The 17,819-nt window shown below is 41.4% G+C and overlaps 1 protein-coding gene across 5 annotated transcripts in view; it reads left to right on the forward strand.

Annotated features, from left to right (window-relative positions):
* The window catches only part of ARMC2 (armadillo repeat containing 2), a 94,763-nt gene extending 78,697 nt beyond the window's left edge, over positions 1 to 16,066 (forward strand). For all 5 annotated transcript variants that reach the window (XM_052696860.1, XM_052696874.1, XM_052696871.1 and 2 more), the window contains 6 exons: positions 3,250 to 3,571; positions 4,840 to 4,962; positions 6,789 to 6,902; positions 8,263 to 8,395; positions 10,623 to 10,780; positions 15,123 to 16,066. In XM_052696860.1, coding sequence (XP_052552820.1) covers positions 3,250 to 3,571; positions 4,840 to 4,962; positions 6,789 to 6,902; positions 8,263 to 8,395; positions 10,623 to 10,780; positions 15,123 to 15,274 — 1,002 coding nt within the window. In that variant the 3' untranslated portion in view covers positions 15,275 to 16,066. The remainder of the gene's footprint in view (positions 1 to 3,249; positions 3,572 to 4,839; positions 4,963 to 6,788; positions 6,903 to 8,262; positions 8,396 to 10,622; positions 10,781 to 15,122) is intronic.
* The last annotated feature ends 1,753 nt before the right edge of the window (positions 16,067 to 17,819 follow it).

Below are 17,819 nucleotides of genomic sequence, written 5' to 3' on the forward strand. Positions count from 1 at the left end.
ATGGACCTGGGAGTGGTGGTTGACACTCAGTTGAATGTGAGCCAGCAGTGTGCCCTGATGGCCCAGAAGGCCAACGGCATTCCTGTCTTGTATCAGAAATAGTGTTGTCAGAAGGAGCAGGGAAGTGATTGTCCCCCTTTACTCAGCGCTGTTGAGGCCACACCTCAAATTCTGTGTTCAGTTTTGGGCCTCTCACTAAAGGAAAGACATTGAGGCCCTGAAGCATGACCAGGGAAGGGCAATGAAGTTGGTGAGGGGTCCGGAGCACAAGTCTTACGAGGAGCAGCTGAAGGAACTGGGAACGTTCAGTCTGGAGAGGCTCAGGGGAGACCTTCTCAATCTCTACAACTCCCTGACGGGAGGTTGTGGTGAGGTAAGCTCATTCTCTTCTCCTGCATAACCAGCCATGGGATTAGAGGGAATGGCCTCAAGTTGTTCCAGGGGAAGTTCAGGCTGGATATTTAGAAAAATTCATTCTCTGAAAGAGTGCCAAGGTGCTGAAATGGGCTGCACAGGGAAGTGGTGGATTTATAGTCACTGGTGGTGTTCAGTAAACGTTTAGATGTTGTGCTGAGGGACGTGGTTTAGTGCAGAAACATTGGTGGTAGGTAGACAGTTGGACTAGATGATCTTGGAGGTCTTTTCCAACTCTTGGCGATTCTATGATTCTGTGAAATTACTGGTATGTAATTTTTCTGCAAATGTCCAAGAGTCTGAAGTTCCATATGCAGCTAATACTCCAAACATTTAGAGATGCGTAATAACTTTATTTATTATACTGATTTTTTTTTTCACTGTGTACAGAAAGTCCCCTGGGCCTTCTACAGGCTTCGTCTTGCAAGCAGTTTCAAAATGCCATTCATTTTTACGTGCATTTTTTTTACAGAGCAAACCTAAGCTGGTGTTAGCAACTCTTACCCTAAGAGCATTTTAAACACAAAGGGCAAAAAGTAGTATGAACCTTAAAGCCTTATGTTACTTGAGATAAGTTGTATGTACTTTTCCCTTTGTTCTAGTTAAATTGTCACTGGAAGATAAGGAAAGTTCAGTAATATGCTATTAAAACCAGATGTGCGTGGCTAGAAAGAAGTTATATTCTAGAAGTTTGTTTTGCTAGCCTGTAGGTGGAAAGAACAGTTGAGATCACACTTCTCAAAATATCGGTGGATTGCTGTACTATACCTGTTTGTCTGTTTGCTGATTGGGTAGGGCTGTTGCTGGGCTGATACTGTTTTGACCAAAATTAGAAAGTCAATATAAACGAGTCAAACGAGACTGCCTGCTTTTTTTTCAGTTCTCTCTTCTGATTCATCTGTTGTTTGTTTCAAATTCTTACAGCCTTTGTGAAATGGGGGCTGTGCCAGCAAAGGTGAAAGCTCTTAGTGGTTAGTCAGGAAGAACGTGCAGAAAAATTTTGTCTCAATGACATTTAGAAGCTAGCAAAAATATGATGCCTGGTTTAGAGGAAAAAAAAAAAAAAGTGGAAATGGGTCCTGCAGAGTGGTCATATTATACAGAGAGGGGAAGAGAGCTCACGTCTCCATTAGGAAACTGCCTGCCACTTGAATAGCATTTGTCTTTACCTTAGGTTGATGTCCTTGTCAGCTTCTGTGGCAGGGGCTTGGGACCTGAAATTTGCTCATGAGGGCATATGTGAAAAAAGGACTGCTGCTTACACATCTTTTTTTCCTTAAGTCTACTTCAGTTGGAGTGTGTCTGGTTAACTTGTGTTATTAATACCATCAAGGGTTAGAATGTCTGTGATTATAGCTATTGCATCTGAGGAAAATGATCAAAATACTGGGTTAATGCAAGCATGGCAGTCTAACAGGCATAAAATGCTGGCTGCACTATATCTGAAGAAATGCTGTTCTTTTACCTGTGTTGATACAGCTATGAACTCTTTAAAAATAAGCAGGTTTTGAATAATATGTTTTAGATGTTTTAGTTTGTACCTGGCTTAGTTCAGATTTTCAGAATCTTTTTTTCTTCTCCCATACAGGTGGGTCAGAAAGAGATGGGAGAGTGTTGAATAGCACTGAATTAAGATCCACTCATTTTGCAGAAAAATAGCTGTAGCTCTGTCTGTCCAAAATGAAGCAGAAAGAGATGCAATTCAGTATCCCACTCAAGGGCAAGGATAGGAAGTGCTTTAAGAGACCAATTTGGTTAAATCATGAGATCTCGAGATACTATCTAAAAACAGAAAGTAGGTCTCATTTAGCGATGATAAAAATAAGCGGGTGGCAAGAACATTTAAAATCAAAATCAGAATAAACTAGCACAAGATGAGAAGCATCTAGAAGGGGACATAACAAGAAGCACAAGAACTTACTATAGAATATTAATTGCAAGAAGACAATAAGGAAGTAATTGCTTCTGTGTTCAGAAGGTAAGATGAGAATTACTGGCAGATGACATTAAGTAGTGAAGCATGGAATGCTCTTTTTTTCTTTTCTTTTTCTAAAAGATCTAAGTATGATCAAATGATTAATCTCTATTCCAGCCTGAGTCCTTTTATCACTGAATAATGAGCTAGAGTGTATTTAAGTGTCTTCAGACCAGGTGGACCTCAAGAAATTTACTTTCTGGTGCTTACAAGAGGGCAGAAAGGGGTAATGTCTCGAGTTCCTGAGAAGTTATGTGCGATGACAAGGCCATAGGACACCTCTCTGGAAAAGAAGAAAGGGGGAATTGGAGAACAACAGACTGGTCATATTTTTGGTAAAATTCTGGAACAAGTAATTCAGCAATCTCTAGACAATTGAAATTAACAAGGGAATGATATGGATTTAACAGTAGCAGAGTAAGGTCAAGTAGTTCAACCTCTGCAATGGGTAGCAGACCTAGAGAAGAAGGGAAGTTAGCAGTCTTTGGCCATATAGCAGACATTTGCTTGCTTGTAAGATTAGTAAGATCTAGCTCATATGATTATTCTGGGCTATAAAATGATGTTTTAAAATTACTATGGACTTGTTAAAAACAGGTTACAAAGCATATTCCATTACTGATTAGTGACCTCAATGCTATGGTAGATCTGTGAGATGCTTCATAAAATTTTCTTCTGTAAACTGATTTATGAAAGATAGTAGCATAACAGTTGTCTTCTATTTGTTGTATTTGGCATTGTTTCTGTGTTTTGGGACCTGCTATTAGATAAATTCTGAAACAAATTACTGCCTTCTATTTAAGCAGCTGATAGCTTCAGATTTTTTTTTATTTAAATACGGTTTGTTTACTTTATTGCAGGACTTGGTTATCCGTATCATCTTTATTCTTGGTAATTTAACAGCAAAGAATAACCAGGCCCGTGAGCAATTTTTTAAAGAAGAAGGAAGTGTTAACACCTTGATGTCAGTGTTCCAAACCTACCATGAACTTGATTTGAATGAAGAGAAATGGTACCATGAAAGAAGAAGAGAAGAAAAAAAAAATCCAAAGCATCCTTCCAAAGCAGAAGATGTTCTGATAAAACTGATACGAGTGCTGGCCAATCTGTCCATTCATCCCAGTGTAGGAGCAGCTCTGGCAGCTGCCCATTGTGTTGTAGAATTACTTGTTACAGTACTAGGTAATAAAATCTATGTTGCATGTGTTATCTTCATTCGATCTGCAGGAAGAGTTTAGGATTGTTCTGCTTAAGCTTTTTATCTAGATTGAGCCATACCTAAGTGGATTCTGTTGCTAAAATAAGTCAATTTTCTGGTATTCATAAACTGTATTATATAAAATGCTGTTTGAGACAGTGAAAGCATTGACTTTTCAGTGTCTGTGCAAAGAAGTTGTAGAAGTGCTTCATTTGGTGGTAAGTTTCACAGACTTGATCACTAAAGAGAAGCAAATTAGAATTTTAAGTATGTCTGCCTATGAGACTTCGCTTATAAGAAGATCCATTGTTCTACTTAATTTTTAACATTCACCATTTTTGTCGCTGTTCTGGAGTTGCATTTACCACTTACTGATCCCTTTGTGAATCTAAATGCAGGCTAGAACTGGGCAGACTGTTCTCCCACTAACATAGTTCAGCAGTGAGGAAATATATTTCAAATAACTCAATATATTTTAGCGTGTGATGAAAACAGTAAGACTACATAAACACAATCAGCCTGTTTATATACTAATTTACCAGTCTTATCTACCACAACTGGCATTTAGAGACAAGAAGACTCACAAATTCATCCTCTCTGTCTTAAATCCTGAAGGAGCTACCAGGGTTGGAACTGTCCTAATAACTGTGTAAGCACCTTTGAGCTTTAAAGCTTCTCTCTGACCCTCTCTTCTTTTCATGAGCACTCTATCAGTTTACCACAAAATTTTATTTCCTTCACCCTTGGTTTCTGAGGGCAGAAACCTCAGAAAAATTCAGACTTGCTAGCATTAGAGGAAATTGCACATCAGTGATATTGTCAGGAGTTCTTTAAGAGAGAGAATGTCTCAGATACTGTTAAAGACTACTTTTTTAATTTTAATGTGTCATAGTAGCTTAGTAGTAGTCTTTGTTCTCTTTGTCAGCAGTCTGATAACTGTAATACAGGCCTGTTTCTGCATGCAAATCCTCCTCAGCCCCATCTCAATGCAGTAAGTAGGATCTGTAATATGTTTTAACTAGATTTTACATAATATCATGTTAGTCACAATCATTTCTATAGATGAAGTCAGAAAGCGTGACTTTGCATTGCCACTTCTGCATCAGCTATTCCTGTTAGCCTCTACCCTTTTAGTGAAAAATAAAAATGATCTTTAATAGTGACCACGTTAACTGCAATTCAGTTCACCTCTGAGCTGTGCTTCTAAGTTATGTGTCAGTATATGTATGTATGCTTTCTTTATGTACATTAGAATATAAGTCAATTGAAGTCTGCGAGGAGTTGGTGATCAATGCTGCAACAACAATCAACAATTTATCCTTCTACAAAGTGAAGAGTTCTGCAGTTCAAGACAAGAAGCTACGCATTGCTGAAAGTAAGGGCTTCTAAACAGTGCCTTTTGAAAGTGAAAGTTACGCATGCTATGCTTTTTCGCTACAGAAAATGAAGACGCCGATAGGATATTGTGGCATTATATTGCAGGAATATGCAGATGATAGGGCTAAATTATTCCCATAGGGATTTCTAATTCTTTTGGACATAATCATATAACCTGTGTGAAAATATTTAGGTTGTGACAAAACCCCTTCTTTTACTCCCCAAATGAATTTGCTGTGATGTTTTCTCTTTAGCAGCTTTTGCTAGACTCATTCATGCCAAAATAATAATTGCTACCTTCTAGACCTGCAAGATTTGTTATCTGAAACTGTTTTGTTTCTGGATTATAAATCTGTTGCCAGTATAGGGCTTATGTGGTTCACTCCCCTCTGTCAGTATGGACAACAGTCATATTTTAGTGATGTGAAGGAGCTGCATGTGAGTTCTGGGATTTATTGTATTAATCATACAGAAAAGGCTGTTGTTATACAACAAGTCTTGTAAATGTTACACTCTAAATAGACAAGATATGGAGGAAAGGCAGAGTCTGAAATTTATGCAAAGGGCAGAATGAGGAATAGGAGAAAGTATTATGTCTGTCCACATAGGTGCCCTGACTACTAGACGTAGTTTCCTCTCTAGGTTAACAGTTCTGGTATTCTGTCGTGAGTGATTTTACTTCCCATAAGCTAGCTCTCTCTTAATGCTAGTCAGAGAAATGTGGAAACAAATGGCTTCTCTTTCAGTCCTATCTGCTCTCCCTCTCCTGTTTTTATTGTTAGAATGGGGAAGCAGTCCCATTGCCTTTCCTCTGTGAGAAATGAGGAGAGATGAAACCTTTTAACACGAGACCAGCACCCTTCCTTCAGGAGACATTTTGAGAATATTTGCTGTTTGATACAAGTGTGTGGATCCCAAAGATGCACGCGCAAAAAATAAACTCATTTCTGTCGTCTCTTTAAGGCACGTCCAAGGCATGTTCAGTATTGTAACGCTCCAAGAAGGAATTAATGGGAATAAAGCCAACCTCTTTTCTCATTTTGTATTTCTCACTTTTCTGTGGTGGAAGGGTTAATGGTTCACCGATCTGAGTCCTTTTATGTGGTGCACTGATTTCGGTGATTCACTTCTTCCTCACAGAAGACTGATAAATGCACTTTCTGTAGCGTCATTCCTTTGCCACATCCCAAAAATCTAAACGATGGTAACTCTTCCTAGGAAATGCTGAGGGTCTCATTCTATCTGCTGAAGATTGATGCTAATTACAAGTGAATCTGCTAAGCAGGAAAGCAGCAAGCAAATAAATGTTTCAAACCAGGGTGATATTAAGTAGCTATTCAGAGAAAATGTATTTGCTTGTTGGTGCAGCGCTGACTGAAAATACAGCTAATGTCAGAAAATAATTTTTGTTTAAAGAGGCGTCCCACCATAAGACCATCTGTTCAGGATCTAAATCAGTTTTCTTAAATATTACAGCATTTTTTGTTCTGTCTTTCTGGATTGTCACATGAGCCCACTCAAAACTGTACAGCAAGATCGGTTCCCATTATTACAACTGTTCTTAGACTATCTTCATAACTCCTCATCTGTTCCTTTGCATTTAGTCCCATATTGGAGCTCTTTGTCTCATCTTCAAAGCCTTACACAATCTAGCTCTTCTTCTACCATCTGCTCATCCCCTTCACTGCAACCAGACTGTTAGATAGATGTGCCCATTTATTACGTGTATTGCTGTTACTTCTTGCATTCTGATATTTATCGATAAAAAGCCAAGCGCATTTCTGATATACAACTAATTGCTTTTATTTCTCTGCGAATCTGTAGTGCTTTTGAAGCTGTTAATGAGCAACAATATGGATGGAGTTGTGGAAGCTGTCAGAGTCTTTGGCAATCTTTCCCAGTATCATGAGATCTGTGACTTCATCGTACAGAAAAAGAGTGAGTTTCGCATCTGTAGGAGTCCTGTTTTTAAATGTCCATAGTTCTAAAAAGAAAAAGCTTATTAATGAGCTGTCTCACTTAAAGGGCAGAAGCAGTCTTATCTGAAGGTTTGCATATCGTGCCAATCTTAGAATCCAGCAGTAGTCATTATAAAGACCATTTTATTTCAGTTTCATTAAGACAGAAGTATTGGAGTAGGAAAAATGTGCCATGGTCTACCTTCACAAAGGCAGATACTACAAAAAAAACCCCTCTGTTTTCCCTAAAGATTATGATTTTGAATTTCCCTTCACTCCTTCATTTCCTGAAGTCATACAGGTTTGTAATGATTTGATATAAAATGAATATCCAACTTAACTCTCATTTAGCTTCATAGTCTTTTGATTCCCATGTTCAACAGCTTGTTAGTGCTTTGTAATATGCAGTTAAGATGTTTGCCTCAACAAAGAGGCTTCCTCTTTGCCCTTGGGTGAAGTAGAATACAAGTCTTCTCAAGTCCTTTTGCTTTGGTGCCTGAAGAGCTTTGGGGAAAAAAATGGCAGCTCCTTGCTATCCAGAGAAGGTGCAAAATCAGTCTAATTAAAAAACAATTCACTGAAAATATTTTCCTATCTACCTATCAGTGCTCAAAGTGTGGTGATTTGCAGCAATATACAATCCCTTCTTTCAAGGATGAATATATAAAGGTTTGTGGTGGCGAAGGTATCTGCAAAGGAAGAGCTGACACTTAGTAGCTGCTTGCTAACGAGCTGTCTCAGAATTTTACATCTTAGCGAGAGCATGGTGTCAGCATGCCAGGTTCAGGAGGAGCTGGGAGTCTGCCTTTACTCTAGACAGGGCTGACTCTCTGGTTGAAGTTGCCTTCCACTGCTTATTGAGTTTAGATTCAACAAGTGCTGCGAGATGCTGCATGCCCAGCATCTGCTTCCTGCAGGAGCCCCAGGCTGCAGCAGTCCCAGCTGGATCTGATGCAGTGTGAGGCAACACTGCCTTGCATGGAACTTCCTTCTGTGAGTGCCAATGGTAAATCCTAGCGGTTTATGCTGACTGTGTGATTGACGTGAGACTGATACTTTTAAGAAGTAACCTGCAATTCAGCTTGGTCAACCTTCTGTCTTGATTTTCACAATACTTTGGTGTAGAATTTTGTAGGTGTTGTGTTGAAGTATCTCGTGTTGAGCTTGCACTAATGACTCTGATCCTGTTCTATAAGCCAAATGCAGTAACTTCACACTACTGTGCTACAAGGTTACAATTCTGGGTTGGATATCCTGCGTTTGAGTGTTTTCTGACTGTGCGTACTGCCATTTGCATGATTATCTTCTCAGTAATGCTGCTTTTTTTCTTTACAACCCAGTACACAAGTTCGTGATTGCTTTACTTGATGCCAAGAATCAAGATGTCTGTTTTTCTGCCTGTGGAGTCTTGCTCAATCTCACAGTAGATAAGGACAGACGAGCTCTTCTGATGGAAGAAGGAGGAATTGGGAAGTAAGTTCCTGACTATATTTTACCAAAGGTCACATTCCAGTAGTTTGGCCAAAGATCTTTAATCAGATTCTTTTTCACTGGGACCAAGAACTTGTTGTAAGGTTGCAGACTATTAGGGATGTAATGGGCTTCAAGAGAAAATCTTTCATATCCTTCAGTATGTTTTTTTGCAAGAGTGCCAGAGTGCCTTAGCCAACTGCTGCGCCAACACTAGTAGAATAATCTTCCAGAGATCCTCCTGATCTATATAGGAGCATACAACACAACAACTAAGGCATGGTTGTACAGTAGCCACTTATGCTTGACCTAACTGAATCCTATGTGAGTTAAATGTACAATTAATAGACACCTTTAATAGGTACCTGTGGAAGAAATGGGGTGCCCCCCCATGGTGTTTTGTCATTTTGGTAACTGCTTAATACTGCAGAGAGAACAATCTGAGGTATCCGTGCTTGGTATAACAAAGCTGCTGTGTCTCCTCTCTCTGAGAGTTCACTGTTAAAGCACTTCTACTGTAAGTGAAAAGATCTTGAAAAACCACTGTGGATGCAACACTTGTGGCTTTGATGTTCAGATAATAGCGGATCCAGTTTAATTGGAGCAACATGAAAGATCTTGTTCTTACACTTGTAAAGCAGCTGATACAACCCACATTTATGAAACAATATGCCAAACTTTGAAATGCTTTCCTGTTCATACATCACATAATTATTTATTTTATACTGTGTAAACAAAACTTTTTGTCTGCTTATCTTTCCTTCCCGTGTTCTGGTTAACTTTCAAAATTTGAAAGCTGAAAAGCGGGAATAAAAATAAATGACAGGTTGATTGAAGAATAAATGTGAGAAGTGTCTGTATATGTTCCATATATGGAATTTTATATAAAATGGAATTAGTAGAATTTCTGTTATGTAGAATTGTAGAAAATACAGAATTGCCTGTCAGTTTGAGAAGCGGGAAGGAAAAGCTAACAATATGGAATGAATCTAGAGAACGCACAAGTGGTTACACAGTCAGGATGACCTCCTTAAGAAAATCAGCCCTATGGATTTTTGAAAATTAGGTTATTGTACCTATATATAGTGCTCCTAATAAAACAGGAAATTGGTCTCATCAGAGGGATAAACTTAAAAAAAAAAAAAAAAAAAAAAAAAGTTAGAGCATGATCTTTTGGGTTTTTATCAGATGCTGCCAGTTTTCTGCAAACCTCATTTTAGTTGCTTTTCAGTTCCTGGTGTTTTCAGCCACATTTGAAAGTGCTAGATACCCTGTAGTTCCTTTCCTCATCACTAGATTATAAAGCTCACAGTGAAACAGGGAAGTGAGAGAAAGAGAGTGTCATAAGGTTGAGGAAGAGAACATCAATGAAGGATTAATGTTAGAGAGCTCGCTAGGGACAGCAGGTGAAAAAAAACATTTACTTCTGCTGCCCTAGGACTTGTGAACAATGCTGTTTGGAAATGGGAACTCTGGACATGTACTGTGTGTAAACTGGTGGAAGCAGAAAAGTTATAGCTTTATTTCAGTGTCCTGTACGATCTAGCCTGCATTTGTTATCTGTGAGGAGGTGAGACTAGAAGAAAGGCCAAGAACCTAATGGTCCTTAATAAAACCGGCATTTCTGAGAGCAGTCTATTGGGCAGGCTAAGAAAATACAAGAAGGGATGAGATCTGCAAAACAGTCAGACTTCACTGAATCTAAGAAGTAAATCTGTGAGCCATGGAAACAATTACTTCGGATGTCTTCAGGTTAGATCCTCTGATGTATAATAAACTGTAAGCATTGACAGAAGATTTTTCTGCTTTCACATCATCTTCCCAGGTGGATTCTTGGTGCCTGGTAAGGCTGGTTTGCATTGCAGCCTTGGCTGTAGTGGTAGCTACACATCTGGAATGGTCACATATTGCTATGAAATCTGTTGGAATTGAGCATCTTTCATTTGATTGTATTTGTGACATGTAAGATTGAAATATTTCAATTGGATTAACAACTTATGTGGTCAGATTCAGGTAGGCATATGCACTTGCATACAAGCAAAAGGCTCGTTTACATCCTTGGGGTATAGACTAAGTGAAAAAGAAGAGAGTAGCATCAGGAGTTCATTAATGTAGAATTTTCCTGCAATCCCTCATAGAATCTGCACACACTTCTAGACTGCCTAGATCTTAAAGGACTCCAGAGAAAACTATATGGAGCAAAAACACTGTTTGTGTTTGTTACTGACAGGTTAGTTGACTGCTTACGAGACTTTGGGCCAGCAGACTTGCAACTGGCTTGTTTGATATGCAAAACCCTCTGGAACTACAGTGAAAACATCACAAGTGCGGCCTTGTGTTTTGGAGAAGATACTGACACGTTGCTGATGCTGCTCACATCACTCTTAGGTGAGATTCACATTGTTGATGTATTTTCCGTAATAAGTGAATTAGAAGGAGCAAAATCAAAATGGTATTGTTTGGATGGGAAGTCTGTCATGGATCGGTAAGTGGGTTGGCCAGTATAGACTGTCCAGGAACACAGTGGTTTATTGACATACAGCACATTTCCTGAGATTTTGCAGATTGCCAAGATGGAGTTGGCCACTGCTACTCCCCTCTTTAGCCTGTCTAATCAGCATGCCACTCGTGCTTTTCACCAGCTGCTCTTTGGCCTGCTTGAGCCAACTGTCAGCACAAAACATGCTTTTCTCTGGATATGAGCCCTTCTGGCCTCAAAGGTATCACAGAATCACAGAATGGCCAGGGTTGGAAGGGTCCTCAAGGATCATGAAGCTGCAACCCCCTTGCCACATGCAGGGCCACCAACCTCCCCATTTAATGCTAGACCAGGCTGCCCAGGGCCCCATGCAGTTTGGTCTTGAACACCTCCAGGGACATCCACCACCTCTCTGGGCAGTTCCAGTACCTCACCACTCCCTCTGTAAAGAATAATTTCCCCCTGACATCCAACCTAAATCTCCCCTCCCTCAACTTCAAACCATTTCCCTTTGTCCTGCAGTTATCAACCCTTTCAAAGAGTTGATTCCCCTCCTGTTTGTAGGCTCCCTTTAGTTATTGAAAGGCTGCAATGAGGTCACCCTGCAACCTTTTCTCCAGGCTGAACAAGCCCAGCTCCCTCAGCCTGTCTTTACCTATGAAGATCATCTTTGTGGCCCTCCTCTGGACCCTCTCCAGCAGCTCCCTGTCTTTTTTGTACTGGGGGCTCCATGCTTGGACACAGTATTCCAGATGGGGCCTCACAAGAGCAGAGTAGAGGGGGACAATCACCTCCCTGCTGGCCACCCCTCTTTTGATGGAGCTCAAAGAGTCAAAGAATAATTGCAGCTCTTTACAGAAGTAGTTTGGTGCTGCTGCATGGCACATGCTGGGCTGTCTGGGGAATGTGGCTGTCCCTTCAGAGGCAGAACTGTATGACAGGGGTTCCTTACTGCCTTGCTTTTCTCACCAGGATCTCCTGAAGTGCAAGGACAACATCCTGACGATGTCGTTGTGCTCTATTTAATGTACTCCAATGGAACTGGAAACTTTACAGCCATGATCATACTTAAATTTTCTGGCATGCAGCAATGAAAGTATCTTTGTTTTGGATAATTCTGAAATATTTCTTCCTCTACATTTAACGTTGTTTATTCCAGCAATAAATTTGACTGCAGAGTCCAGGCTGTGTAGCAGTTGGAACTCTCATTAAATAGTACAGCTTTCAGGGTCTGGACGCTCATGTACAATCACCATTCCAGTTACAGAATGTAGCAGCAATTAATTACAAATAGGTGAGAAGTAAATCAGAAGGCTGGTCTTCCTGCAAGCTGTAGTCAGAAGAGTAACTTTAGGAAAAAAAAAAAAGCAGCTCAATGGATCTGGTTCCTCTGCGTGTTAATATCTTAACAAATTTTTAGCAATAGCTTCTGGTTACTATTGTCCTACATCTTCCTCCTCCCATTGTGTCCAGTAACAGCCTTGAACTGTCATCACTCTGATTCTATCATTCAGGAAGCAGGAGGCAGCTTCTGACAGGCAGTGGACTGTACTTCAGCATTGGCACACCCTCAGGAAGCTGAACAAGTACTGCATGGCAAAGCAGATACCTCTGTTCACCTGCTGTGCTTGACCTCCTCCTCTGTATTTCTCTTTTCCATACCTGGAACAAGATGACAGGAGATTGGAGTGAGCCAAAGGGGAGTGGAAATAGCATGAAAAGATGTGAGGACCGAGAAAGTGGAGCAAAGACATCACTTCTCTTTTCTCCCTGCCTATTCCCAGCAGCCTGAGCTGCCGTGGCACTGCTTTCCAGTAACGCTGTCATTTGCTTTTCTCAGCTGCTCTCGAATCTTGTGTCACTCTTTGGGCTCAGAGCCCCTTGCAATTGGCATTTCCTGGCCCTGCGCAGTGGCTCCACCTTGCCCCACTCCCTCAGGATTAGCAGTGGAAATGAGTCTCCATCCTGAGAACATCCTTCTGTGTGATCATTCAATGAAGCCTCCTTTCTCTCTCTCTTGTTACAGACATTTCTTCTGCTCACTTGTACCTCCCCTTTCAATTCCAGGAGGTTATTTTGGAGTCGTAGTACCTGTGAAGTTCTACAAGACCAGTGCTCCCAGCCCCTGTCCTGATGGAGCTGCAGAGATGGGGAACCCTTGCAGACCAGAGACAGTACACTATTTTTCAGCTTTCCCTGTGGCATGTGGACCCAGTGTGCATGTCCTGTTCCTGGGCGTGCAGCCAGCTCATATGCTGTTTTGACCAGTATCCAAATTTGCTTGTTTTGAGGAGGGTCGTGGGAAACTTCTATTATCTGAAGATGCACAGCTTGCATGTGGGACATTGGCCCTCACTGATCCCCCAGCATTACTCATGTTCTATTGTGAGAAATTTACTGTTTTGTGTTAACACTTCAGCTTTGGAATGATTCTGCCCCTTTTTGCTCTGGGCTGGTATCACTGATTCCACATTTTAGACCTATAAGGACACAGTCAGCTTCTGGGTAGGAGGTCATTTCAGGAGTAGGCAAGGCAATTCTGCCTGAAGAGAAGAACCATAATCCCCTATTTTTCTCCTCAGGATCTCTCACTGCTCATCTGCAGAGATTCATTTTGCATACGCTGGGCTAACGGGCCATTAGTAAGGCAGGAGCCAGTGGGCACAAGCTGCAATAAGAACAATTCCAATTAAATATTAGTTAAAAAATAAAAAAAAATCTACTCTGTCAGGAGCCAAGCAGAGGAACAGGTTGCTCATAAAGACTGTGGAGATTCCATTCTTGGAGATTCTCCAAACTCAGCAGTAGCTAGACCAGAACAATGGGATCTAAGGTGCTCTGGTCTGGGCATGGCTTGGCCCAGGTGTCCTCCAGAGAGCCTGTCCAACTTCAATCATCTCATGGTTCCACCAAATACAGATCGGATGCCTTAGGCTGGATTTTATTTCTGATTACAGGGCTTCTTCTTGCAGAGATGTGATGTTTTCCTTCTTGAAATAATGAGGGTTTTTTTTTCCTCTTTCTTTTTTTACGTTGTCTTAAGTGGCATCTTCCTTCTGTGTAGAATGCCATGTTAGACTAACATCTCCTTCACAGTCAGCAGGTCTTAATTTTGATCATTGAGAAACACCGTAGTGGCTTGGAAATGAAATATTTTTTGCTGTTACTGGTAACTTCCTGTGAAATGGAGCCGTCCCCATGCACGAGTAACACAGTTTCTTACAGCTGTTGCAACTCAGGGTATCTGCTCTGCACCAGCAGCCTTTCTTTTACACATGAATAGTTGCTATTAAAGTGTTAACTCAGTGTGAGTAACCAAAGTTTCTCTCCAGCTCCGAGCTGTCTTTTACTGCTGAGAGTGCAGTAAACTCTGCTTAGGTTCAAGAGATTGTGATTCTGCTGCTTTCACCATCTCGGACCAAGATTAATCATGCTGCCCATTGGTTGGAGGATTACATCTTCATTTTTGGCCCGTTTGTGGCCTAAGTGCTGTCAGATATCCTTTCTGTTAAGTTATGCTGAACTCCTGGATGGAAACGTTGGTTCAGTGTTATCAGCTGTGTTTGTAGATTCCTGTTGTAGGTGTATTCTACTGGCTGCAGACCTGCTTCTTTTTTCCTGTAAGGATTTGTTACTTTGTTACATGCAGGTAAAACAGAGGGGGAAGAACACTGGATGATGTCTTCCTTTCATTCCTAACATCACTTGTCTCCGTTAAGACTGCCCAATTATTTTATTTATGCAGTTTGTGAGTAAGGGAGGCCATCAGTAATATATTGACTGGTGTGGTTCGAATGCTTTAAGTGCAGTAATGGGTATAGCTTGATAAAGTCTTCAAAAACCAGATTGGCAAAGAAATTTGTGCTGCAGGAAAAAAAAAAAAAAAAAAAAAAGCCATAGTTAAATGAATAGGATTACTGGCATTAGCAAAATTGCTTTGGGTACTGCTAAAACTGATGTAGTTTCCAGGCTGATAGTCACAACAAATGCTTGGACTCAGAGCCACAGCTGAGCTGTGGTGTTGAGAGAAGATTATAACCTGCTATGTGCTTTTTGCCATTTTTCTGACTTCAACATCCTTTATTTCCAAGTAAAGCTACGTCCTTCAGAAAGTGATGCTTCATTTTTTCTTAAGTGTAGAATTGGTTTGAGGCTGTGAACATAGACAACTGGTAAGTTGTACGTGCTGTGGTCATAAAATACATCGTTGGGTGAGTTCAAAACTGATGATGATGTTTTCCTTGGTTACAGATGAAGAGCTTGCGTTGGGCTACAGCCTTGACAGAGGGGACCACCACAAACTATACTGGGAAACAGAGTTCAAACCTGTGGCAGAAAAACTTCTGGACAGAATTCAGAGCCATCGCTCCTCTGTTTCCACTGCGATCATTACTGCATTTTAATCTGTTTGGGGCTTTTGTTATTTGTGGATTGTACAGATATACTTTTGCAATGTATGTTGCCATTGGTAAGTGTATTGGACAGCACAGGAAGTCAATGTTTACAAAGCTGGTAAGGCTTAGTATTTATATAAGGGATACTATCTTCTTATGGGGCTTGCCTGAAATTTTTGCATTGTAATTACATTTTAGAATGTATTTGAGTTTCTCAAGCACCCATTCAGTAAGATTTTTCTTGGCTGGCAAAAAGAAAGAAAACTATTTGCTGAATCTCTCATTTTAAAAGGGGAGTTATCAGTGTATACCTGGATCCTGTGTCCCATAAAGGAATATTGCTTGTTAGAAGCAATCTGTTACCCAAAGACTTGGATGCACTTTTACTCTATATGAAATTCTGCAACAGAATAACCCAAGTGCTAGGGTGGGCATACTGGAGTGTTATATCATGGGATTCACTCTTCACACTGAAGGCTCTCACAGTCAGGAGGAAAGTTGCTCTTCTGCGATCCCCCTTTCTTTACCTGATGCCATGTCTCACATCTTTCTTTATCTTATGCCATGGGCTCACATCTCCATCCATGGGGCAAAACCAGGGCAGCCCCTTACATAGTTCACATTCCTTATGAGGCTTATTAGGCTCTTGGCCTGTTCGCTGGCTGTGTGGTCGCCTCCATTGCAGCAGTCTACAGAATAGAGCTTAGTACGGTTTGGCTCTGACAGCAGTTCTGCTGAATTCAGAAAGATCTGTTCTTATCTTTGATCTATTCTTTATTGTTCTTTCTTTTGCCATTTTAATTTTAGCTAAAGTTGAGAGATAAACAGCTTCAATGCCCCGTTTGCTCCTTGGCCAAGAGTGGATGTGATTTTCAGGCATATGAATGAAGGCACGATGGGTAAGAGAGCACTGGAGGCGTTTGTTCTTGGCATTCGCATCAAGGCAGAAGGCAGGAGAACACCATGCTGCGTGGTGCAGGGTGGGGATGCAGCAAACAGACCTCGTGGCTAAGTCCTGTCAGAAGCTCTAATCAGAACTGAGAAATCCTCAGTGTGTCTGTCAGAAGGCAGACGGAAAAAGACTTCTTGCTCAAGTCCTTGTGATGGTAGAAATGTAGGCAATTAAAACGAGTTCAAAGAAAATGTTAGTTATTTCAGTAAATGCGAGTTATTGCAGTAGTTCAAGCAACTGAACTGAAAACAGCAGTGTAGGGTGTCCTGTAGCACAGCAGAACAGGATGTCCCAAACTGGAGGGAGAAGCTGGGACAGCCCATGGGTGTTACCTCTGTCCCTGTGTTAAGGGTTTGTCCTGTGACAGTCTTAGGAAGAGACACGCATAGGAATGCTAAGGAGGGCAGAGGACAGCTGAGGCCTCAGAGAACCTGTGGAGCCTCACAAGTCTGTCTCTTTTTCTGAGCAAAACTCTTAATAATAATAATGAGCTCCAAAATGCTGAATTTCTGCTGTATTCCTATGGCATCTTTTACCACGTGGTTGCGTTTATGACAAATCTCAATGCAGGAGTTCTTTTGTGATGTGAGGAGCTTCTATTTAGAGACCAAGCACATAGCCTCTTGCACTGTTGTTATTTTTTCTGCCTTGGGAGAGTATGTTCTCATGCGCACGTGCAAAGTTTTGATCTGAAACTGTGAAGATGTAAAGCCAGGGGCTGCTGGGGAGGACTGTGAATTGCCCATGGGCAGATGGGTCTGTCACACTCCTATGGGTGGAGATAGAAAATGCTGGGTTTGTTATTTTACTAATGCCTTATGTGGGGCCATGCAGCAGCCAGCCATTAGCTCCCACCTCTCCTGCTATCACAGGCTGGGTGTGTTCACGCTGTCCTGGGAGGAAGGCCACAGCCATGTGGCCTTTTGGACAGGTTCCCCCGCCTACATCTTGTGGATTGAGTTGAGTTGCTGCCACTACTTGCCCACGATGAATGGGGAGCACTGAGGTGTTGTTTCTGCATGCACAGAAGCTGCTGCACTGTGTGGCCACGGGCTGAGGCTCTGCAGGAGCTGCTCAGGGCTGACAGCCTGCAGCAGCCACTCACATTAGTGTTTGCAGAGGTGTCGCAGCTTCTTCCTCACCCCCAGCATCACACACAGCTTCTTCTCCGTGCAGCAGGAGCCAACTGCCACTTTCCTGGAGTGTGACTGTCACCGGCACCTTCACCATTTTCATGTGTATAAAGATGACGCTGCTCTTAACAGCCTTGCTCCTCTTGTTCTTAGGACCTCAGATTCCTCAATCTGAGGCTTTCATGGGAAAGCCTAAATGTTTTCAGACCCTTACTCTCTGGTAAGCAGCTCTGTGTGTAGTTAGGATTGGCTGTGAGCACTGTTTGAAAATGTGGCAGGAAGAAGCGCTTTGCACACACAGTTTGCTCTTTGAAAAGGAAGAGGGTGCCTGCATATGCCAGCTTGTGGCTGGAGATTTCATGCTGGAAATGGACAGGTGAGGCTTTGTGGAGGACTATATGTCTACCTGTGAGCTGACAAATGAGCACCAGGAGCAACAGATGCTGCAGAAAATCAATTTCCAAAGTGG

This window comes from Tympanuchus pallidicinctus, unplaced genomic scaffold (assembly GCF_026119805.1).
Source record: "Tympanuchus pallidicinctus isolate F22 unplaced genomic scaffold, pur_lepc_1.0 scaffold1, whole genome shotgun sequence".
NCBI lineage: Eukaryota > Metazoa > Chordata > Aves > Galliformes > Phasianidae > Tympanuchus > Tympanuchus pallidicinctus.